We start from the raw sequence: 22,843 nt of genomic DNA, 5'->3' as shown, positions 1-22,843 counted from the left end.
TGTGTCTTCTTTCCATCCTCTCGTTTACCGTCGTATGCACACCTCGGCGTGGGGGGACCTCGCGGTTGAGCTTCCGGCTTCATCCTCGTCGTAAAAGTTACCCGCCATCGGTCCTTCGTCAGCTATAATCATGTTGTGCAAGATAATACACGTGTACGTGATGTCGGCGATATTCTTAACGTACCAAAGCCGAGAAGGGGACTTCACAATGTTGAATCGGCCTTGAAGGACACCAAAAGCTCTTTCGACGTCTTTCCGAGCAGACTCTTGACGCTGCGCAAAAAGAATCCGTCTTTGCTCTTGTGGATTGCTGAACGACTTCACGAAAGTCGACCACCTTGGGTAGATACCATCGGCGAGATAGTAACTCATGTAGTATGCATTTCCGTTGACGGTGAAGTCGATCGCCGGTGCTACACCATTCAAAACATCATCGAAGAGTGGTGAAGAATATAACACGTTCAAGTCGTTGTTGGATCCGGCAACACCGAAATATGCATGTCAAATCCATAGGCGATAGTCGGCGACCGCTTCAAGGATAAGCGTTGGGCCGCCACCTTTGTGGCCGCTTAAGTGTTGCCCCCTCCAAGCAGTCGGGCAATTCTTCCACTTCCAATGCATGCAGTCAATGCTGCCTAGCATACCGGGAAAACCGTGGACTGTTTCGTGAAGACGAAGCAACCGTTGACAATCGTCGGTGGTGGGTGCCCGAAGGAATTCCTCGCCGAAAGCAGAACGAACGCCGTCGCAGAAATTCTTGAGGCATAGGATTCTAGTTGACTCACCGACATGCAAATACTCGTCGAAGAGGTCAGCCGTTTGCCCAGTAGCAAGTTGTCGGATGGCACAAGTACACTTTTGCAACGCCGTGAGACTTTGCCGACCGGTTGCGTCTGCACCTTCTTGAAAATATTCAACGCGGGTGGACAATGTGTTGACAATACGCATAAACAATCGTTTTGACATGCGAAAACGGCGCCGAAAGTAATCTTCTGGATACCGCGGCTGGTCGGAAAAATAGTCGGCAACGAGCCTTTCATGGGCTCCCTCTCGATCACGAGGGATGTAGCGACGTTTTGCTCTAGTTGGTTGAGGAGGAGGGGCGGGGGTATTGGCGGCGACATAGGCTTCATAGGCGGCATGATATTGTTCATAATATTCTTGTTCTTCGCGCTCCGATTCCGCAATGAGATTGGTGAAATCTATTTTTGAATTTTTTAGAGAGAGTTTGGGTGAGAGAGGAAGATGTAGATGATTTAGTATGAAAAAGTATGAATGAGAGATAATTTGATGTGAAAAGTGGATGATGAATGTGTGTATTTATAGATGATTTTGGGATTTAAAAAAAAAATCACAAAAATTCAAAAAAAACGTCTATAAACGGCTCTATTTTTTTGGGAATCCAAAAATATTTTTTTTTATTTTTTGGTATTATTTTGAATTATTTATGAATTTTAAAAAAATAAAAATCGAATTTGCCAACGGCTATGCCGTTGGCCAATAAGAAGACGCCACGTATGGCTGCTCAGCGGCACGGACAGCTCTCATCGGCGGACGGACGAGCTCGTGCTCAACGGCACAGACGCCAATTTCAAACCGCTGCGGATGCTCTAAGTTGCACTTGCACCGTTTCACCTATCAATGTTAGCCGTAATTCAATTTAATCTATTAATTTATCAAACTATAATGATTGTCAAACTAGTCATTTGAAATTTTAGTTTCTACTATACCTAAAATATAATTACCAATATGAACTATAACAATTAAAAATTAATTAGCTATATAAAATATTTAAAAACTATTATTTAATAATAATTTAATATTGATAATTTTTTTTATAACTCCTTTTTCATAATATTTTTATTTATTGAATTTATGGTTGTACCTTAATTTTAATATTTTGTAAAATAAAATAAGAATTCTTGTGTATTTATTCGAAGCGAGCTACAATATAGTATTTTGACTTGCATCCAAGCAGTAAAATAAGACTTTACAACAATGATGACATTCACCAAGCATGGTTTAATTACTTTGGTATGGAATGATGAGGACACCAATGACGAAGGCAGCAAGCCGGCAATGAAGAGGAGACATCAGAGACAAAATATGTTAGTGATATTTTCTACTGTGATCAATCCCACTAGTTTCAATTTCTGAATTTGCCACTGCATCTCATAAGACATCCGAAGACAAACCTCTAGCTAGAAGAGGATGCGTCTCACTCACTAAGCTTCACTCTCTTGCATTGCGACAAATAAACCTAATACGGAGTACTTGCTATTTATTTGAAACCTAAGTCTGGTAAGTGACTGACAATGTCAATACCACGCTAGAGAATTCAAGCTATATGCTTCTAGCCTATTATATAAATATTCTCTTCTGTTCCATAAGAGTATGCATTCTTTTCTTTTAAGTCCGTCCCACAAGAATATACACTTTTTTAATTTTGGAAACTCATTTATCTTAATGAGGTGAGACTCATTCTTCATTAACAATATTTTAATTAATTTTTCTTTCTACATCTATTTTACTTTATTAATTGTGCATTTAAACTCGTGCACAACCAAAAGTACATACTAGTGTATACTCTTGTGAGACGGATGGAGTAATAATTTTAAAATATCGCTTATATGTCAGTTAATGCATTCCTAATTAATTGCTCTACATTACTCTAGCATTTAGCAATGTTGGTGGAGACAACTTTGTTCAATAAATCTGTATATTGGCCTCCTATTGATGTGCTGAAAAATCAAAAGATTAATACTCTTGCTGTAGTCATTCAAAATGAAACTAGTATACAAGATTGGTGATCAAGATTGAATTTTTGAATATTTCTTGAAGCTACAAAATAATGGTTTCGAATTGTTGAGGTACAGTTGTTACATAGTTCCCATTAAAGCCATGCAAAAAATTTGTTGTCCAAAAGCAAGATTTCAAGTTTTCAACTTCTGTGCTTGAAATATTACACATCCATCTGCATCTGATTCGCTTGCCAAAAATGGAAAGATTTTTTTCCCTGACAAATATAAATGATTGGGACCATCACTTACTATTTAACACTAATACTATGAAAATAGCCATACAACATTTAATTTTGCAGATTAATATTCAAACATTGTAAAATTGTGGAATTGAATTCAGTTAAAAATCTTCACTCACCTTAGCAGATGTCACTACACATAAAGAAAATTTGGACCGTGGTTAGTAGTTGAAGCGTCCTTTTTCTATGATGACCTAACTATAACAAGTTTAGTGCCAAATCAGTACAACATTTAATTTTGCAGATTACTATTCAATTAACAGTTGAGGGAGGAATATGAAGGACATACCAACTCACTTTGCCATCAAAACCTTCACTAAAGAGCCATATTTTAGGTTGTTGAAATGGCAACCAATTTTTGCCCTTTTCCTTTCAAACTTGATCTACATCATTCCTTTTCCAAGTCTTCTTCTTCATTTCAGGTGTTCCGAAACAAAGAGATTTTCCTTAAAGTTGAATGCAGATCACAAAATGCTGAGCAAGATTTTTCAGGATATGGTTTCAGTAAGTTTGCTCCTATCTCTGTTTGTTGTGCAATTTATTCTTCTTGCTTTTACAAGTTCCATAAGTTTAGTTACAAACGATCAAATAATTAGTGGAGATGATCTGGTTTTTTTGTCAAGAAATTCTGAATAATCTTTTACATTATGGGTTGTAATTAGGCATAAGGCGATTGTTGTAATATGCTACTGTATTATTGGAGAACTATTACAAGTTAAAAGAATTAACCCAACCATAAATGCACTAATCATAGTTACCAAACAACATTCACATATAAAATGTGACTTACTAGGGATGTCAGTGTAGCCCGAAACCCGTTGGCTGGCCCGAATAGCCTGTTAAATTTGTAGGGTTAGAGTTGGAAATTTATATCCCGATAAAATTAAAATCCGATTAACCCGGAAACCCGATGGGCCAAACCCGGAAACCCCTTGATTAATTTTTATAATTTTTAAAATAGTTTGAAACCCGATTAATTTTTAAACCCGATAAAATCTATTTTTTTTACTCCTAATTCGGCACTTCATTGATTAATTTTATAATATACAAATATACTAATTATATATTAAATTTGTATTAATATAATAATTGATAAATAAATTAAAAACTTCAAATTAACTAAAAAAATACTACTATTATTTAAATTTCTAAAACATGCATTAAAATTTCACGAAACATCTCAAATATTAGTATTTTTATCATGTTTATGATTGAGTTTAAGCATATATCTCAAATTTATAATAATTAAATATTTTATATTTTATGATCATAACTAATTTTCATCATTATTTATTGGATTGATCGCATGTTAATATTATCGGTAGCAACCCGATTAACCCGTTGGGCTAGCCCGAAAACCGAGCTTTTAGAGTTAGGGTTGAACTTCTATAACCCGAAAGAAATCACAAACCGATTAGCCAACACCCTATTGACCCGCAACCCGACCAGGGTTGACCCGAAACCCGACAGGCCGACCTGATTGACATCCCTATGACTTACTAAGGCAATGTTACGTGCATTTTGCCAAATTTATTAGGGAGTACTATAAATTATAAGCGATTTAATGGATTAGCTTAAAAACTGTATAATATTCCAAGGTCATGTGACTTATGAAAAACATGTGCCCGACTCAACCGGGACTCCTAAAGCGGGACGGAGGGAGTATTAGAAAAGAGATTAACTATTGGGTTAGTTGTCAATGAAATCATGCAGTTTGATCTAATATTGGTTTGTCCCAAATCTTTTAAAATTTGAATAACAAATCATCAAGTTTATAAACATTTTTAATTGTCTCATTTGACCAAATTTGTGATAACATTTTTTTATTTTTGAAGCTCAAAAAGACGTCGTTTAATCATCCACGTTGTCACATTAATAGTCATTTACGTTCATTATACGTTTTGATAAAACTAAAATTTACACCTTCATCATCTCAACATGGCTATCCTCCTTCAACACCCTAACTTGGCAAACATATATGTGTATGCATTTTACAAGTATTCATACTTCTTCTACACATTCTTGTTTATGGAAAAGGTGTGGATGCTAAGACTGCGCCTCAAACTGATGAAGTAATTCTTGATCATAGCTTAGTAGTGCCTCATACCAATTCATACGGCCATTCTTTCAGGTCTCTCCCTCTCCTTCTCCCTCTCATTGTCCAGTCATATAGTATTATTCTAAGCGAGATGTTTTTGGTGAAGGGATTATGAAGCTAAGAACGAAAGAAGTGAGATGGTTGAGGAGCTCTATCGCCTCAGCCACATCAACCAAACATATGACTTCGTAAGGATAAGCCCACAAAACTCACCATGTATTTTTCACACTCTGGTGCTGATGGTGATAGAGTGATGCAGGCGAAGCGTATGAGGGACAAGTACAGGTCACTGGATCACGTAGAAATGAGCATCTGGGAATGCTGTGAGCTCCTCAATGATGTGGTGGACGAGAGTGATCCGGATTTGGATGAGCCTCAGATTCAGCATCTGCTCCAATCTGCAGAGGCCATTAGGAAAGATTATCCTAATCAGGACTGGCTGCATTTGACTGCTCTTATTCATGGTTGGTATCCCCATATATTCCCAAATATAACAAACTAGTTATATATCCAAGTAGTAACATTTATGTATTGCTGTTGTAGATCTTGGGAAGGTTCTTCTTCTGCCTAGCTTTGGACGTCTGCCCCAATGGGCTGTTGTTGGTGAGCTCATCATTTCATCAAAGTCGCTCATCTTCTCTCAGCCTTCTTGTTCTAGCTGTTCATCGTCAGCTTGATTTCAGGTGATACATTCCCTCTTGGCTGCGCTTTTGATCCGTCAATAGTTCACTATGAGGTCTGTCTCCCATCTCTCTCTAGAACTGCAATTTCTCCATGCCATGTTGGTAGAAAGTTTACATGATATCTCAAATTTCGCAGCATTTTAAGAGTAGTCCTGATTACAAAAATCCAGCCTATAGCTCACAGCTTGGAGTTTATTCAGAGGGCTGTGGACTGGACAACGTTTTGATGTCATGGGGGCACGACGACTACATGTACCTGGTATGACTCCATAACCTCGTCTTCTGGACACCATGGATTCTTGAAATCAACTCTATTCTCCAAATGATCTTGCAGGTTGCCAAGGAGAACAAGACTACCCTGCCACCGGCTGCACTCTTCATCATTCGATATCATTCTTTTTATGGCAAGTACTCGTGTGCATGTGTGTGTGTGTGTGTGTGTATCTGGACTTAACTCTTAATCTGTGGTTCAGCACTACACAAGTCGGGGGCATACAAGTATCTGATGAATGAAAAAGATGCTGAGAATCTCAAATGGCTTCAAATTTTCAAGTTGAGAAGATTTACTTTCTATATTTATTTCCAGTTTTACAGCTGTTTGTTTGAGAAAATTTACATAGTCTTATCACTGTTTCTGCAGCAAATATGATCTCTACAGCAAAAGCAAGTCTGGTGTTGATGTGGACAAGGTGAAGCCATACTACATCTCCCTTATTAAAAAGGTGAAACTCCAAACATTCCTAACATTATTTTCCTCCTCTTCTTCTTCTTCTTCTTTTTCTTATGGCGTGATTGATGCAATGCAGTACTTCCCACCAAAGCTCAAATGGTGAAGAACTGATGCTGTCAAGATGTGTTAATGAAAGCTTATATCTGATTATCTTATGCTTCTTTTCATATTCTTGGAATGGAGAATTATATTATATTGTGCATTGGCAGTGGTGAGAGTAACCAAGATTTTTTCAATAAAGTTCCTCATTTGTGTGCTACAAATTATTCTTCTTAAAATGAAAAGGAGCAAAATTAAGACTGAATGTGCAACAGAACCAAAAAAAATGCAATTTCAACAGAATTAATGTCGTCCTAGGATGTTATTGTTGGGAGCAGTAGCATCTTACAGACTGGGCTTTCGGAAACAACATGAACTCAATTATCTACTCAAGATATGGAGAGAAAGCTTTCATGACTTGTTCGTACACAGGCTTCTTGAAATCCACCGCCTGCAGATAAAAATACGAGGGTGTCGGGTTGCCAAGAAATGATTAGGTCTTGAAACCATAGTTTTAGATGAGAAAGAGAGCTTACATGGTTGACTATCTCCTGCGGAGACATCCATGACCACTGTCCAAACTCAGGCTTTTCAGTTCCATTGCCCAAGAGGTTGACCTCCTCGTCCTTCCCGTTGAATTTCAACAGAAACCTCAAGTTACAAGTGTAATCTCAGACGAACAGTACTTCAAATTCATATGCAAATATCATAAAACAAATATATTAAACAGCTCTATCTTTCGCTATTCCTATTTTGTTTTCCGGCTATTCACAAAACTTTGGAATGCAGCTAGTATCAGATAGCTTGTTTAGGATGCTCGAAAATACCATCACAGTGTTCTCTCGTCAGCAGAATTGTGTACCAATCTAGCTAATAAGAGTGGATACCAACAGATTGCAAATGCAGGAGTTGTTATCATTTATAGCTTCGTATATATTTTCTAGGAGATATGATCATTCATGCCACATCTGCACCCTTAGTCCCTTACCACCAATCTGGAAAAACATTACACAATTGCTGCTGTGCATATAATCTAGTATGGGCCATGTCAATAAAAGAATCATAAATGTGTCCCTGATGCTAATGTGCATACCGGCCATTAGACCGAAGATCTACAAGAACCATTTAAATAGACTAAGCATGGCCCTTGAACCCTGGCACAGCAGTACACTTTTCAGGAATGTCCAAAAAGACACCCGAAGCTTACAAGCATATTTATAGCAAATATTTCAAACTTGTGAAGAAATGAGAAATAAGCATAACTACCATTTTTGTGCTTGACCCTTCCAGTCTGAACCCCATTGCAGCTTGAGCTTTTGCCTCACCTCTGGTGGGAAATCATATGTCAACCAAAATGGTGCCTGCATAGATTACTTCTTATACATGACAGCTAAAACGATATTAAAAGCCCATTAAAGTGCAGAGTTTTCTGTATAAGACAACTACATCAGAAGCTTAGATACTACAGGTGATACACGTAGAAGAAGAGCTAAAATTCCCCCGTTCACATATAAAGCTAGATACTGAAAAAACAGCAATACAAGTCAAGTTTCTACACATACCTCGGCAACAATATCAGCTGAAGTGACTCCAGTTTCTTCTTCCAATTCCCTAATGACAGCATTTCTAGGATCCTCATTTTCATCAATTCCACCCTAAGAGAAAAACTCATATCATGTCAAGATTCCTCAAAAACTTGCACGTTATAATACCAACTAAGTTCAACCAAACATTCCCAATATGAACAGTCTTTGGATTGGCATGAAATATAGGCTTCATGTGAGCCTCAAATACCTTAAGTCAACCACCATCAATACTCAAACTTATAGTACTACGTATTTCACTACAATACAATGTCATCCCTTTGCATTACAATAAATAACAATAACTACATCAGAGTAGGCTTTCACCAAAAGCAAATGCTAATACGTAAATGCAAAAGTTGAAGTCTACACTTTCAGTTGTAACTCACAACCCAGAAATATATGAATAGCAACCAATAAAAAACTCAATTTAATTTTTGAAGTTCACATTTTTCATCACATCACCGGAGAGAAACCCCTTTCTCCGCGCGAACATCAAAATTTATTAGAACAAGGTAAAAAACAATAATATTGATCGGTTGAATTAACCTGAGGCATTTGCCAAGCATCCGGGATATCGAGCCTTGAAGCAGCAAAAATCTAACAAAAAAGCACAAATCATCACATAAACCAAACAAACAAAATCCAAATAAACAAACATGAATTTGAAATATAACCCACTTTTTTTGAGGGATTGATAAGACAAATCCCCACATTTCTTCTGTAACCTTCTGGCGGGGTGTCCATGGCTGATGATGAGAGAGAAGAACGCAGAGATGGGAGGGATATGGGTGTAAATTTGGGGAGTTTGGAGGGGCAGTTACGGAAGAGAGGTGAAGCACGATGAAATGGGGAATTGAGAGATCGGCATAAAGCCATCAAGTGAAGCTCTAGTTGTTCTGTTTCTTCCAATTCTATGCTTTATTTAATTGATTATAGCAATACATTATCATATTGAAATCGTTCCCCAATAAAATATCTCTCAACACTTTGATTGTTATATACTCCCTCCGTCCCGGATAATTCGGGTCACTTTGACCGGACACGGATTTTAGGAATTGTAATAAAAAGTGAGTTGAAAAAGTTAGTGGAATGTGAGTCCTACATTTATATATTAGTTTTATAATAAAATGTGAGTATGAACGAATTACTGGAATATGAGAGCCACTACCAAAAATGGTAAAAGTGAAATGGGATAAATTATGTGGGATGGACCGAAATGGAAAATTGAGACGAATTATCCGGGACGGAGGGAGTATAAATTTGTTAAAAATTTATAATATTTGATTTTTTAACAAAGTTTGATTAATATAGTACTAAAATTGTGATTACAAACATTTAAATAATTGATGTATTGGAAAAAAATTGAGCGAGAATTGCATATTCAAATAAGTACTTATGTTATGTTTGATCAACTAATGATAAATAAAAACTAAACTAATTATACGCATAATTAAGTGTGACAAAGCAACTTTACGATTGATTCGCCCAAGTTGAAGGCTATAGGGATTAGGGCATTGGGATAAACTAATGCCAAATATTCAAAAATACTACTTTGATAGTATACGTGACAAGGATCTTATTATTATTTTATTTACCTTAGTAATTTCGCATTGAGTCTCCTCCTAGTTGCTTCTAAAATCAATTTAGTCGTTATTTCTTTCCTTTGTTGGCAAGTTTTGCACTATTTGAGGAGATACGGATTTTACGCAATTGATATGGAAGTTGCACTTTTTTTAATAGTATAATCTTGAATTCTACTTATAGGAATCCATTGCCCTTTCAAAAACGAATTTGTAATTTGTTCTTATATTCATTATAGGTATTTTAGAAATCGGTATAGTTTAATTATAAACATTGCCTTATATTACATGATTAACCTATCTATGTAATCGAGATTCCTAGGATCCAATAGTTATTGTGAAGCCCATGGCAACATCAAGATGGAAACTATTATGTTGAAGATATCCATGATGAAAGCTTTCATGATACAATGGAGAATATAGAATAATGTCATAATGATGACGGGATAAAATATACTCCCTCCATTTCGCTATAGTTGAATCATTTTACCATTTCGAAAAGTTTCTTCATAGTTGAATCATTTCCATATTTGGTAACTTTTTTCTCTTTCTTATTTTACTCTCTTTTACTTTATTCACTTTATACTTTATTCTCTCTACATTTTTCTCTCTTTTATTTTTTTATCTATTTATTTAACACACCTAACATTCATTTCTAAAACTCTGTGCCCAAAAGTTCCGCCTCAACTATAGCGAAACGGAGGGAGTACTAGTGGTGTGTGTTGAAATTGTGTCCGGTCACAAATACTAGTGAAGTTGCAGTGGATGCACTGAACTCTCTTGTTCAAGATGACTCCCAATTTGGTGCCTTAAGAGTAGGCCTGTCAAATCGGGTATTCGCGGATACCTAATCTGAAAATTTCGGGTACTCGATCCCAAATTTTCCAAATTCTAGTACCCGATATCCGATCCGATTTTGATTTCGGATACCCGGATATCCGACTCGGGTATCCAGTCCCGAATAATCGGGTATCCAGTCCCAATTTCAATTTTAATTTTGATTTTTTTATTAACTACAAAGTTTTAGTATATTTGTTGTATGTATAAAGAATGCGTATAATCTAAATTACGAGAATAGTGTTTTAAGTGTTCCTGCAATAAAAAAATAATCACATATTTAACTTCACTGCTGGACGAGCCAACGGAGGTAGAGGGTGGCGGCGCTGGGAGAGGAGACGGGTCGCGGCTGGGCAGCCGGTGCTGGGAGAGATGAGGGTCGGTGTTGGGAGAGGAGACGGAGGCGGCGCTGGGGGAGAAGACGGCGGCGGCGGCAGAGGGAGGTGCAGGCGAGAGAGTGGGAAAGGGAAGGAAGGCATTCTGGTGTATGCTGCAGTAACGCAGTATAAACTAAAAATCATAATATTTAATTACTTAAATTTTTAAAAATTATAATTCAATTAAGAATATAAAGCGGAAACTGGGTTTGTAAAATATCGACCTAATTAGAATTAATACACTACTTATTATTTAAAAAAAAAACGGATAATTCGGGTATACCCGATCGGGTATCGGATAATCCGATACCCGAAAATTCAAAATTATCAATATCCGATCCCGATCCGAAACCCGAAAGATCGGGTTTCGGGTATCCAATTACCCGACTTTTTCGGTTTTGGATATCGGGCATCCAATACCCGCTATTCATTTTGACATGCCTACTTAAGAGCATCTCCAATGGCTATAGCCCAACAATAGGTAGCCTAGCCAAAAACTCCTTTTGCTACATCATCTAGGACTAGAAACATAACTGCCACATCATCAGGACAATAAATTGGACTAGCACTAGCACTAGCCACAATAAACAAAATTATAAAAAAATAAATAAATTACAATCACGCAAATACAGAATTAAATTTACAACACAGATACGGGAAAATGCAATCATTTTATTTAAATTAAAAAAAAGTACATCCTAAAAAAAGTACATAATTAAAACAAATACATAAAAAAAATCCTCCTACTTCCACACACTCAGACCCAATCGCCACACGCCATTCACGTATGAGTTTCGGAAATTAAAAAAAAATAAAAAAATAATTTTAGCGGATAGGCTAGCCGATTTCGAGTCTGCAGTGGCGGCTAGCGCATCGGCCAGCGGATCAGCTAGCGCCTGCAAATCGTCTAGAGCTCGCCGATCGGCTAGCCTAAATTGTTCTTGCCGGCCGCAATGGAGGCTAGCGAATAGGCTAGCCGATCGTGGATGGCTAGCCTCCATTGGAGATGCTCTAATTGATAGTGCTGATTACTTCTTGAATCTCAATTTGGAGTAATTGTTAAATACTGTACATAAATCGTAAGTTCAACATGCATGTTGGCTTATCGTGTAGCCTAAAATACTAGTACAAAATTTGTTTATACGTATGTCGGGGATAAATCTCCAAGCTTGGGGGCTCTTCTTCAGCTCCATGCATTTGCAATTTTGATAATATCACCATTTTTCTTGATAAAAGAATTAAGAATGTAACCATCTTAAGGTTTATTATATAGAAGCATCTGTCCTTCCATCCCATTCAAGATTTTCGTATTCATGAGTGACACGAGATTTTAAGAAGAATTATTAGGTAAAGTAAGTAAGAGAATATTTTAATGGAAACGGGGAGAGAGATTTATTTCTAAATAAAGAAAATTGATATCTTTGAGTGTGATAAACTAAAAATGGAAACGTGGACATCTTAGTGGGACGGAGGGAGTGGCAGCAGTGGATCCAAGGAGGGACAAGAGGGTGCGACGCCCCTCCCGACTACCAGCTACCATGGACCCGGACGTATAATTTTCATGATCGCCTCCTCCGTTTGCTTCTAATTTCGCTTTGAGGATTAAGCGCGCAATGACAATTCCGCCCTCTCCATTTTTCAGTTATGGATTAGCCAGGGAAGTATATATTTATGATCACATAAAACAAGGAGGATTGTTCTGCTGAGCGCTCAAAATGAGTGCCAGCATGAGCGACAGGGTTTTTCATCATTTTTTTCATTTTCTCTTTTGATTTTATAGCTTTAAATTATTTTAAATTCCTTTGAGCATTGAGAAATTATTTCATATTTTCTTCACATATCTGATTCTCCAGCAGCAATATTGAGTCAAAAAAACTATAAATTTTTTTTCGTACAATTTCATCTGCTCAATTCACTCTCTCTATCAATTATTTCTCCAAACTCAGTTCCATAGCATTTTTTTTCCGAAATCAAATTCCACTACAATCTCATAGTGGAATTTTTCACTTATATATCAATAATCTCATATTTGCATAGAAATGTAAATCTCACACAGAGAAATTGAAATTCCCCAATGTTTCAAGTTCAGACTTGGGGATAATGATTTCAACAATGGATATTCAAAATTTACGAAGAAATCAGACAGCCATAGGCATTCTAAGTTGTCTGTAGTTGGCAATTGAAAGTAAAATTTAAGAATCAAGCAAGAAAATTTAGGCACAGAATTGGAAGAGGGAATTGCAAAAAGAATAAAAAAATGAGAGTGAGAATTGATTGAATTGTAGAAGGAAAAAAAACTTGGGGAGGCGTCGATAATTGAAAAGGGAAAAAAAACGGAGAAGGAAAGCGAGAATTCTAAATTATAAGAATTAAAAAAGAGAAAAAAAAAACCCAGGGTGAGAATGCTCAAGCTGGCGCTCATTTTGAGCGCCCAACATATCATTTTTCAAAAACAAGGTTTATGATCATATTCTCGTCTAATTATTAGTAGAATTTATCAAAATTCCAAAAAAAAATACAACTAATTTCCAGTTTTAACAATAAGATTTAGTATATGTGAGGCCCCAAAGACAAATATACATAGATACGGGGTACCTTATGCAATTTTTGAAAATAATTTTTGCCGGACACAAAATCCCTCTTTTGCCCATTGAATTTTGACTCGCTTCTGCGCGTTTTCTCTACCCACTCTTTCTCTCTCTAGGCTTCTCTCACAACCGAACAGGAATTCAGCCTGAAAAAAAATGGGGATTCCGCCGAGAAGAAGCGGCGGAGTTGTGGCAGACACACTGAGCGACCGAGCAGCACAGATGAGGGAGGCTCTGGTGAAGAGCCAGTCCTTCACTGATAATATGGTGACTATTTTGGGATCTTTTGACCACCGCCTATCCGCTCTCGAAACCGCCATGCGTCCAACTCAAGTATGCCTCATCTTTCTCTAATTCGTCGGATCTTTTGCGCTATTAACGATTGGTAACATGCTCCATACGCGATTCGGCAAGTTAATTTGTGAAATGTGGATGGATCATTAATCATTTGATCCTTTCAATTAGTTGGAGAAATGCGCTTTTGATCCGCTTTGTTTCTGCTATTTCCCATGCTCTTTAGTTCGGTGAAGAAGTACCATTTCTTATTTGGTTGGGAATGATGATTGGACTGCTAGTGAACTAGACAGAAGTTCTAGTTTATCGTTTCTCATTTTTTTTTAATTTGTTTAATGATAATTAAACGGATCAATTAGCAAATGTGCTCTTCTGTTTGAAGTTACATATAATTTGAACATGCTTACGTTTGGCAGGTCAAGTTTTTCATGCTTATTTAAACATAAGGACTTTAACCGCTCAAGTTTAGATCTATGCTTGCTGGGTTTAGCAATATCAATGTGCACTCAGTTGCTTTGTAGGCTAAGATCAGCTATTTAATATATTATAGTATATGGTAATTGTGTTGAGCCAAGATTTTAAAGGGAATTGTAGAATCTTCACCTTAGGTGAAAGTTTAATCATAAACTTGGTTTCTTATTATTCAGTGTTACCGTGCTTTCTCTTGCATTAAAAATTGAATGTTTCTTCTTACTGACTGGGATATCTATAAATATATCACTATGTCATTAGAAAATAGATCTACTTAAAAATCAATGAGCCTTTGTTATTCTGTGGATGACTCTGCTATAGAAAATATAATGACTTCTAAGTACACTGTCACAAATTCTCCTGAAATTTTGGTACAACATTGTTATTCCAATGCTGTTTCCTAATATCTTCCAGATCACAGTTTGCTTTGTCTTGTCTTGCTTTACAGTTAAATAGATGCAAGTTATAATGTTTACTTATGGTTGTTGTTGGCTCTTGTATTGTTTCTTAATACTTACAAAGGACATATTTGGGAGAAGCCTTTTTCCCTAGAAATATTTGGGACGTTTAAGTAAATTGTCTGTTAGAGATTTCTGTTATTTACCAGTTTCTTTGCACTACCTTTTTTGTAGCTTAGAACACATGCTATTCGGAGAGCTCATGAGAACATTGATAAAACCTTGAAGGCCGCTGAGGTCATCTTGTCACAGTTTGATCTTTCTCGCCAGGTAAAACTCTCTTTTTAGGAGACTTATCCATCGTCTTTGGAATAGCTTTTATATGCCTTCCCAACCAACATTGCCGTTATTATGTATTAAGTATATTATTAATTATTAATGTTGTGGTTATGAAAAATAAAGTCCATTAGTTTCTTGCACTTGCTATGATTATGGTATAGCCTCCCTTTGATGCACATTTTGATTAATATTGCACATCACTTGCTGAATGAAGGCAAGAGGTTGAAGTGTTGAGCAGCAAAACAGGTTGATATCATATGGAATGGATATCATAGAAGAACATATAATGTATCCTTAATTTCCCTGACTAGGGTGAATATCAAAGAAGACTCCCTCCGTCCCATAAAAATAGGGACTCCGGGAACAACACGAGTTTTAATGCAAAATTGGTAAAATAGGAGAACGATAGAAAGAAAAAGTGATTGAAGTATTGTTAGGGGAGAAAAGGACTCACATCATAGGAGAGAAAAACTTGCCAAATATAGAAGTGGACTAATTTTATGGGACGAATCAAAATGGAAAAAGAAGACTATTTTATGTAATGGAGGAAGTATAAATCAGTTTTCAGGATATGTAATTTTTTGAGAGGAAGTTATACAGATTATGTTGCACCAATGTCTTAAGTAGGTCCAATAGGGAAGCTTGTTACTTGAAAATCCAACAGGATATACAATATATACTTGTAGACGTTGGATATATCCTTTTTTTGCTTTTGTCAACCCCAATTATCATTTCCCTACACTTCTTTTATGTTTTTGTCATATCTATATTTCTTTTTGTATCAGGCTGAGGCTAAAATATTGAAGGGACCACATGAGGACCTGGAGAGTTATCTTCAAGCTATTCAGCAATTAAGGAACAACATCCAGTTTTTCAACAGCAACAAAAGTTTTAAGAGCAGCGATGGTGTGCTCAACCACACAAATAATTTACTTGCCAAGGCTATATCAAAGCTGGAAGAGGAGTTCAAACAACTTTTATCATCTTACAGGTTAATTCTTCCTCTTATGTCACTAAACACTTAGCGTTAATGTTTTAATGTTCTTTTGCTTTTCTTGATACAAATTTGGGTTGGCAAAAACCACAGAATCACAGAAATATTACGGTGGTAATTACATTTGACTTAGTCTGGTACCAAATCTCTGTGAAAGGGATCAGTATGTGATATAAATATTTGCTTGATTTTAAATAAATGCAGTACAAAACTAAGCTCACTCCACCACATTAATTTGAACTTTGTATTAGAATTAATATCATCTGATCCACAAATCTGAATTATTCATCAAATATAAATTAGTTATGTAATACCCAACATAATTTCTTAAAACTAAAATGGACTCGTATGATATAATTATAATCCTGAAGTAGACAAATAAGTTAATCATCTAGAAGAATTATACCATAAACGCTCAGTTTCCGTCAGCCTTTTATGCACAGATCATTGAGGATAATCCTTATTTTCTACACGATTGAGATTATGCTCTCCACTAAATCACTAATAGCTCAATAGGTGGAACCTGTTGTTCTCTTGTTCTACAGTTTCATGATTTTTTCTTTTGCTGTTTGTTTGTAAACACTCATTATATTTAACTATTCATGGGCATGTTGTATTTATGTGTTCTATCTAAGAAATTTTATATTTTCCAGCAAACCTGTTGAACCTGAAAGACTTTTTGAGTGCCTTCCCAATTCTATGCGACCATCAGAATCACCTGGACATTCTAGTGGCAAGACTCCATCATCAAATAGCCACCATGATCATCAAAATAATACATCTGAAAATTCCGTATATACTACACCAGCTTTAATTCCACCTCGAATTTTACCTCTGTTGCATGATTTAGCATTGCAGATGGTACAAGCTGGGAATCGACAGCAGTTACAGAAAATATATAGGTAACTATCTCATTTTCTGCTTGGTAGCTTGAGTGGTGGTAATTTATTTTGTTTTGCTATATATTTGTAAGTTTTTGTTGAAGATAACTTTTCCAGTAGAGTGAACTTCAGAGATATAAATTGTTCTAAGGGTCCCAAAAATTTGATATTGATATAAGTAAGTACAGTATAACCAAATTATTTTGTACTCAGTAAGTTTATTCTCATGTAGGTTTTGCACTCAACCCAGTCTGCAATTTTTTTGGGATAGCAAGCAGCTTACTTAGATGCTTAGAATATCAAATAATATTAACTGTATCTAACTCATGTTTCCCTCCTTATGATGAATTTGCAATATACTGTGTAGAGATATCCGTTCTGTAGTTTTAGAAGAAAGTCTTCGCAAATTGGGAGTGGAAAAGCTCAGCAAAGATGATGTGCAAAAGATGCAATGGGAAGTTTTAGAAGCTAAGATTGGGAATTGGATACATTTTATGCGGATAGCTGTAAGCCATTCTGTTAATGATACTTATTTTCTTGTGAATAATGCTCATGTGTATAATCGCTGGATCTAATCTTAACACCTAATACAATCATCCTCATACAGGTTAAGTTGCTGTTTGCTGGAGAGCGTAAAGTCTGCGATCAAATTTTTGAAGGCTTTGATCCTCTCATGGATCAGTGCTTTGCTGAAGTTACTGCTGGGAGTGTTGCTATACTACTTAGCTTTGGAGATGCCATCGCCAAAAGCAAGCGATCCCCTGAAAAGTTATTTGTTCTCTTAGATATGTATGAAATCATGAGAGAGCTTCACTCAGAGGTAAGGATAAATTTCATTAGAACAACTACTGTAAAACATGTTTGCCCTGATTCTGGAAAATGATCAATCGTTGCGGCAGATTGGAGCACTTTTTAGAGGTAAAGCTTGCACTGAAATTAGGGACTCTGCCTTGGGGTTGACAAAAAGGCTTGCTCGAACAGCACAGGAGACCTTTGGTGACTTTGAAGAAGCAGTGGAAAAGGATGCTACTAAAACTGCTGTTGCTGATGGGACTGTCCACCCTCTGACAAGCTATGTGATAAACTATGTGAAATTCTTGTTTGAGTAAGTCATCTATCTTTACCATAGTGTTCATAGTATGCCTTTTGTATCTACTAAGACTAAAGTTCATTGTTTCTTTCCTATAGAGATAATGGACACTGATGATACCCTGACTGTATACTTATTATTTCATTTTTCAGCTACCAATCAACACTGAAGCAACTTTTCCAAGAATTTGAAAATAAAGATGACTCAAATTCTCAGCTTGCTGCTGTGACAATGCGAATCATGCAGGCTCTGCAAACCAATTTGGATGGGAAATCTAAGCAATATAGAGATACCTCTCTGACTCATTTGTTTCTGATGAATAATATCCACTATATGGTCAGATCTGTACGCAGGTTTGTAAATATCAGACTTGTACTATTTAGATATAAGTATAACCAATTACCAACTATTATATGCTGCTTGTGATTGGTAAAAATGTTTTTTGTTTATCTGGTTACTGATAGGTCTGAAGCCAAAGATTTGTTAGGGGATGATTGGGTTCAGAGACATAGGAGAGTTGTGCAACAACATGCAAACCAATATAAGAGGATCGCTTGGGCAAAGGTATTCTCTTTCTTTTTTTCTTTCGACCCCTGCGAGAGACACATTAGCTGAGAAATAAAGGGTTATCCGTAACCTCACCGTAGCTCTGGGCCTAGCCCAATTCACTTGGATTAACCCTATACAATCGAGTATTCTTGTTGATAGTAGTCATAAACTGGATATTGCATCTAGCTATTAATTATACTTATCTGGACCAAGCAACCTATAGAAATTTTGTAGTTAACCCTAAAATAGACCCATTTCTTAAAGAAGTGGGGTGGTACATGTTGATGGTATTGGTATGGGTTGATTTTGATTGGTATAGTAGGTGTAGTTGTTGCAGGGCAGAAAAATTCTCCAATACAGAAAAAATTGGGTCTAAAGAACCTTCATATTAAATTTACCTTTATTTGATTTTGAATTCGTGTTAACATTTGTCTGATTATTCTTGTATTCAAATTTGGGTCTGCACCCTCTCAAATCTGGCATGTATGCTGTTGCATCTTTACCCTGTGTGTCCGCATACATTTGGTCACTCTACATAGCTTCACGTGTGATATGATATGAAATATCCCTGTTGTAGTAAGTAATAGAACTGCGCTACTTGTATAATGCGGAATAGTTTTGGTTTTGGTATATCTCCTAGTATTATTTTAAGTTTACTCAAGGTGAAATTGTTCTAAAGTTTTTTCCATATTTGTAAGCAGATTATGTTCTGTGTTACTAAAAGTTTACTTGTCATTATCACAAGTAGCATAACGGATTATTTCTTATGGGAGTATCCTGCACTATAAGTACTTGATGAACTATCATGCATTTAGAATTCACAATTTTTTCCAGAGGCGGAAATCTGAATTACAACCTATCTTGTGCAGATTCTACAGAGTCTCTCTGCTCAAGGCCTGACATCATCAGGAGGTGGCAGTTCGGTTGGTGTCGATGGAGGAAATAGTAGTGGAGTCTCTAGAGCAATTATCAAGGACAGGTGCTTTTAGAGATACTTGATTATAGTTGACTGGTTAGTCATTTGACTAATTATTACTGTGATTCCTCTAGATTAAAGACATTCAACATGCAATTTGAAGAGCTTCATCAAAGACAATCTCAATGGACAGTTCCAGACACCGAGCTTCGAGAATCTTTGAGGCTTGCCGTTGCTGAAGTGTTGCTTCCAGCTTACCGATCTTTCATTAAACGGTTTGGGTGGGTGCTTGGCTTTCTTTCAATATACTCAATTTACAGACATGATTTTCTTTTCTAATTAATTTAATGATGATAATATAAGGATCGAATACCAAAATTATACTCCATTAGCTATGAATATGAGTAGGAACGAATGATTCTTGTGTTACTAAGATGCCTTTTTGATATTGAACAGACCTATGGTTGAGAATGGTAAGAATCCCCAGAAATACATCAGATACACACCTGAGGATCTTGAGCACATGCTGGGTGAATTTTTCGAGGGAAAGACCTTGAACGAGCCTAAGCGTTAGATCGTTTTCATCTCCACTCTTCCACAATGGGGCTTTGTTGAGTCATTGATAAGGCGTATTGTTGCTGATTGTTTTGGTACCTTGTTTGAACACAATAAGAGTAAATTTAGGGGCTGATTTGAAAGCATTTGTTTTGTAAAGTGTCAATAAGTATGTATTATTTGTGCATCATAACAGAACCGGCAACTCTTTGTGTTGTAATCTTGTATAGCCAAGTAGTTTGATAATCATTTGACTTTCGGTGGATAATTTTCTTAGAAGGTGTGTGTATGCATGCATTTCCGATTGAATTTTGTTATTTTGTAGTTATTGCCTCAACTTGAAGCTATGTCTACAATTATTCTTATAGCAACCAATATATATTGAAGAACAAATTATCCTTGCTACGAAAATAAATCTTCTAGTACTAATCTGAACTTCCTAACTGAGCAAATCTTTAGGTCCTTTATGGTCTGATTAAATGAAATATGATTCTCATCTCTATTCTATTTATTTGCTTAGTACGATGGAACGAACGAGACAATGAAATGAAAATATAAGGGAAATGCAAAACAATTATAATTTCATTCCTATCATAGTCTATTCCATCCTATGAAGAAGAGTCTAGACGTTGAGCCGGAAAAGTTTTTAAGTACATTTGGTTACTAACAAATGAAAAGAAAATCTTGATACTCCGTATTTACTACTCCTAAAAACGGTTAGATGTTGAAATGTTATTAATATCTTGACTAAAGGGATGAAGCTTGTATAAGTAAGGTGAGATGCAATTTCCCATATAAAAAAAGGGTGTGTCCAAATGGCCAGGAACTTGCCACGTGGCAGTAGTAGAACCCTGGAGATGGTTGGTCTTCATCATCATCCTAAAGCTCCAAGCAAATTCTTTCTTGTCGCATCGTATTCTCAATTCAACATGGGCCAAAATCCACAAGGTAGCAAACCAAGTCGTTTTTTGCTGTCTAAAGTTTATTTTTCCATTTTAATCTCTATCTGTGTGTGTGTGTGTGTGTGGTGAAGAGGGCGTAACGGATCAAGTGAGGAAGGAAGTTATTGAGGAGAAACCATCAAAATCTGTTTCGGCAGATATACTCCCTCGTATTCTCAATTTGTGAGTAACTTTTTTTTTTGTCTATGCTTAAATGATTTTTGAGTCCTCCTATCTTATGCCACGTATGCTGACGACTGAACTATAGTAGCTTCATACTCAGATTGTTAAGTAACATTAGAAACAAGATTGAATAAGTGTGTAAGGATCATATGCAATTTGTTACCGGGTTTAATTGCGCCCTTTTGTATGACACAAGATTGGTGGCCATAATTGAGCCTTTGGTTGTGAATACTTACCAGACTTTTCTATCAATAAGAAGAAACCAAATAAGTGGTATAATGATGATGCACATAACTTATCACTCTGTATTGAAACTTTTTTGTTTAGGTTGATTAATGCTTTTTAGTTAGTTAATGAATGAAGTGATGGGCAGCCAGCTACATACATTCTTGTTCTTGATTGAGTTTGGTCTGAATTATTCCAGATACGCATCCCGTGCAACGCCTAAAGATTTTGAAATTTATGCACCTAATGCAACCTTCGAAGACCCCCTTATGCGAGCACACGGGTAACCTTTATTACTCAATCAACCTCGTACGCTATATACGTTTCTTTCCTATTTCATCAATGAATCTCCAAGAAGCTTGTCTGTTTGTTGCATTGTAGGGTCAAGCAGATTAAATCAGCATTCTACTCTCTTTCCAAGGTTGTACTCTATCTTCTTCGCACTTAGTTTCAAATTAGTCGAACGCCACATTTTAGTCTTGCCTACCTAATATATGATTCTCCAAATTGAAAAATTGGCAGCACAAATGAATTGGACCAAGTCCTTGCTATAGCTATCTTCCTCTTTCTCATTTGAATGCCAATTAATAGGTGCTGAAATCTATGCTTCATGTTGCTTCAGATCTTCAGTGAGTCGAGAATTGTGGACTACACTATCACAGAGAAGGAGACTTCACCCGGAAAGACAGAGGTAGAAAGAAACAAAATACATACTAAATCAACCTTTTTAGTGATATTAATGTTGATTAAGTTTGGGATGCAGATACTAATAGACAACAACCAGTATTACAAGTTCTTGGGTAGAGACATAAATATGATATCCCTCATCAAGCTGGACACAGAGGATGGCAAAGTTGTTGCTCATCAAGATCGGTACGCATATATTTGTTTTTATATTAATTAAGAACTTAATTTGTGACATGTAATGCCATGGGATAAAACTTGCCTGACTAAGGGTGTGACAGGTGGGACAAGAAGCCATTGTGGGACCGAGAGACGGTTAAGGCACCGCTCGTGGGCCATGTCATCGAGGCGACACGACGAGCGTCCATGCTGGCAACTCATGCTCTAATGAGGTTCGGGAAAGATCCATGATCTACCTAATTTAACTAAGCATACACTTGGGATTCTCTGTTTCTGAGCAATTCTGCTGCATTGATACACCACCTAGAATTGATGATAAATACATAATCTTGTGAAATTTTCTTCTCTCAAAAAGCTAAAAGTATTCTGTATGATATTTGATGATATTTGCTCAGTTTCACTGCTAGAGACAGTGTAAAGTGTGGAGTAGTTTTTTTAAATCTTAAGTTTTCCTTATGCATGGGATTAATTGGTTCCTTATACTTGTGTATATATGGAATGCACATGCCTCTTTCTCTATCTCTCTACCCCACATCCCATCTTCTCCTGCTGGACAAGCTAGAATGACCAAACAATCATTGGGAA

The 22,843-nt window shown here is 36.5% G+C and overlaps 4 protein-coding genes across 7 annotated transcripts; 3 read left to right on the top strand and 1 right to left on the bottom strand.

Moving 5' to 3' along the window:
- The first annotated feature begins 3,332 nt into the window (after positions 1-3,332).
- LOC125224451 (inositol oxygenase 1-like) lies at positions 3,333-6,814 on the top strand. 2 transcript variants are annotated; one of them, XM_048127849.2, is made up of 11 exons: positions 3,335-3,544; positions 5,078-5,171; positions 5,245-5,326; positions 5,398-5,602; positions 5,682-5,741; positions 5,822-5,874; positions 5,958-6,080; positions 6,156-6,225; positions 6,295-6,373; positions 6,462-6,543; positions 6,628-6,814. In XM_048127849.2, exons 1-11 carry the CDS (start codon positions 3,385-3,387, stop codon positions 6,652-6,654), a joined length of 1,035 nt encoding a protein of 344 aa, XP_047983806.1. In that variant the 5' UTR covers positions 3,335-3,384; the 3' UTR covers positions 6,655-6,814. The 2 variants fall into 2 exon arrangements, with proteins under 2 accessions (XP_088919105.1, XP_047983806.1); XM_089062979.1 differs by having other exon boundaries at positions 3,333-3,544; positions 6,462-6,814.
- On the bottom strand, positions 6,294-9,114 carry LOC125224452 (nudix hydrolase 26, chloroplastic-like). Of its 2 annotated transcripts, none has more exons than XM_048127852.2 (6): positions 8,855-9,114; positions 8,723-8,773; positions 8,153-8,245; positions 7,857-7,951; positions 7,127-7,216; positions 6,294-7,041 (listed from the first exon to the last, which is right to left on the bottom strand). In XM_048127852.2, the coding sequence occupies exons 1-5, from the start codon at positions 9,050-9,052 to the stop codon at positions 7,135-7,137; spliced, it is 519 nt and encodes a 172-aa protein (XP_047983809.1). In that variant the 5' UTR covers positions 9,053-9,114; the 3' UTR covers positions 6,294-7,041; positions 7,127-7,134. The 2 variants fall into 2 exon arrangements, with proteins under 2 accessions (XP_047983809.1, XP_047983808.1); XM_048127851.2 differs by having other exon boundaries at positions 7,127-7,241; positions 8,855-9,112.
- Positions 9,115-13,633: 4,519 nt separating this feature from the next.
- On the top strand, positions 13,634-20,369 carry LOC125222707 (exocyst complex component EXO70A1-like). Its single transcript, XM_048125469.2, has 12 exons — positions 13,634-13,891; positions 14,956-15,051; positions 15,846-16,051; positions 16,708-16,956; positions 17,303-17,441; positions 17,543-17,755; positions 17,835-18,040; positions 18,178-18,378; positions 18,490-18,589; positions 19,444-19,553; positions 19,625-19,771; positions 19,947-20,369. Exons 1-12 carry the CDS (start codon positions 13,715-13,717, stop codon positions 20,062-20,064), a joined length of 1,962 nt encoding a protein of 653 aa, XP_047981426.1. The 5' UTR covers positions 13,634-13,714; the 3' UTR covers positions 20,065-20,369.
- Positions 20,370-20,836: 467 nt separating this feature from the next.
- On the top strand, positions 20,837-22,698 carry LOC125219334 (Nuclear transport factor 2 (NTF2) family protein). Of its 2 annotated transcripts, none has more exons than XM_048121283.2 (7): positions 20,837-20,993; positions 21,079-21,169; positions 21,594-21,677; positions 21,776-21,815; positions 22,017-22,085; positions 22,158-22,267; positions 22,350-22,489. In XM_048121283.2, the coding sequence occupies exons 1-7, from the start codon at positions 20,861-20,863 to the stop codon at positions 22,354-22,356; spliced, it is 534 nt and encodes a 177-aa protein (XP_047977240.1). In that variant the 5' UTR covers positions 20,837-20,860; the 3' UTR covers positions 22,357-22,489. The 2 variants fall into 2 exon arrangements, with proteins under 2 accessions (XP_047977240.1, XP_047977239.1); XM_048121282.2 differs by having other exon boundaries at positions 20,838-20,993; positions 22,360-22,698.
- The last annotated feature ends 145 nt before the right edge of the window (positions 22,699-22,843 follow it).

This window comes from Salvia hispanica, chromosome 1, assembly GCF_029641045.1.
Source record: "Salvia hispanica isolate PSC_SH4W2 chromosome 1, Shi_PSC_v1, whole genome shotgun sequence".
Taxonomy (NCBI): Eukaryota; Viridiplantae; Streptophyta; class Magnoliopsida; order Lamiales; family Lamiaceae; genus Salvia; species Salvia hispanica.
This window is presented reverse-complemented; position numbering and strand designations above follow the sequence as displayed.

Bases quoted from the DNA above. Each gene is read 5' to 3' on its own strand.
- LOC125224451 (XM_089062979.1), top strand. From the start codon at position 3,385: ATGGCAACCAATTTTTGCCCTTTTCCTTTCAAACTTGATCTACATCAT. The intron at 5,875-5,957 runs GTCTGTCTCCCA...CAAATTTCGCAG, and splicing joins CGTCAATAGTTCACTATGAG to CATTTTAAGAGTAGTCCTGA. The intron at 6,081-6,155 runs GTATGACTCCAT...ATGATCTTGCAG, and splicing joins ACGACGACTACATGTACCTG to GTTGCCAAGGAGAACAAGAC.
- LOC125224452 (XM_048127851.2), bottom strand. From the start codon at position 9,052: ATGGCTTTATGCCGATCTCTCAATTCCCCATTTCATCGTGCTTCACCT. The intron at 7,952-8,152 runs GTATGTGTAGAA...TAATCTATGCAG, and splicing joins CAGCTGATATTGTTGCCGAG to GCACCATTTTGGTTGACATA. The intron at 7,242-7,856 runs GTAGTTATGCTT...TTGTAACTTGAG, and splicing joins AAGGGTCAAGCACAAAAATG to GTTTCTGTTGAAATTCAACG.
- LOC125222707 (XM_048125469.2), top strand. From the start codon at position 13,715: ATGGGGATTCCGCCGAGAAGAAGCGGCGGAGTTGTGGCAGACACACTG. The intron at 18,590-19,443 runs GTATTCTCTTTC...TATCTTGTGCAG, and splicing joins AGAGGATCGCTTGGGCAAAG to ATTCTACAGAGTCTCTCTGC. The intron at 19,772-19,946 runs GTGGGTGCTTGG...GATATTGAACAG, and splicing joins TCTTTCATTAAACGGTTTGG to ACCTATGGTTGAGAATGGTA.
- LOC125219334 (XM_048121282.2), top strand. From the start codon at position 20,861: ATGGCCAGGAACTTGCCACGTGGCAGTAGTAGAACCCTGGAGATGGTT. The intron at 20,994-21,078 runs GTAGCAAACCAA...TGTGTGGTGAAG, and splicing joins CATGGGCCAAAATCCACAAG to AGGGCGTAACGGATCAAGTG. The intron at 22,086-22,157 runs GTAGAAAGAAAC...TTTGGGATGCAG, and splicing joins CTTCACCCGGAAAGACAGAG to ATACTAATAGACAACAACCA.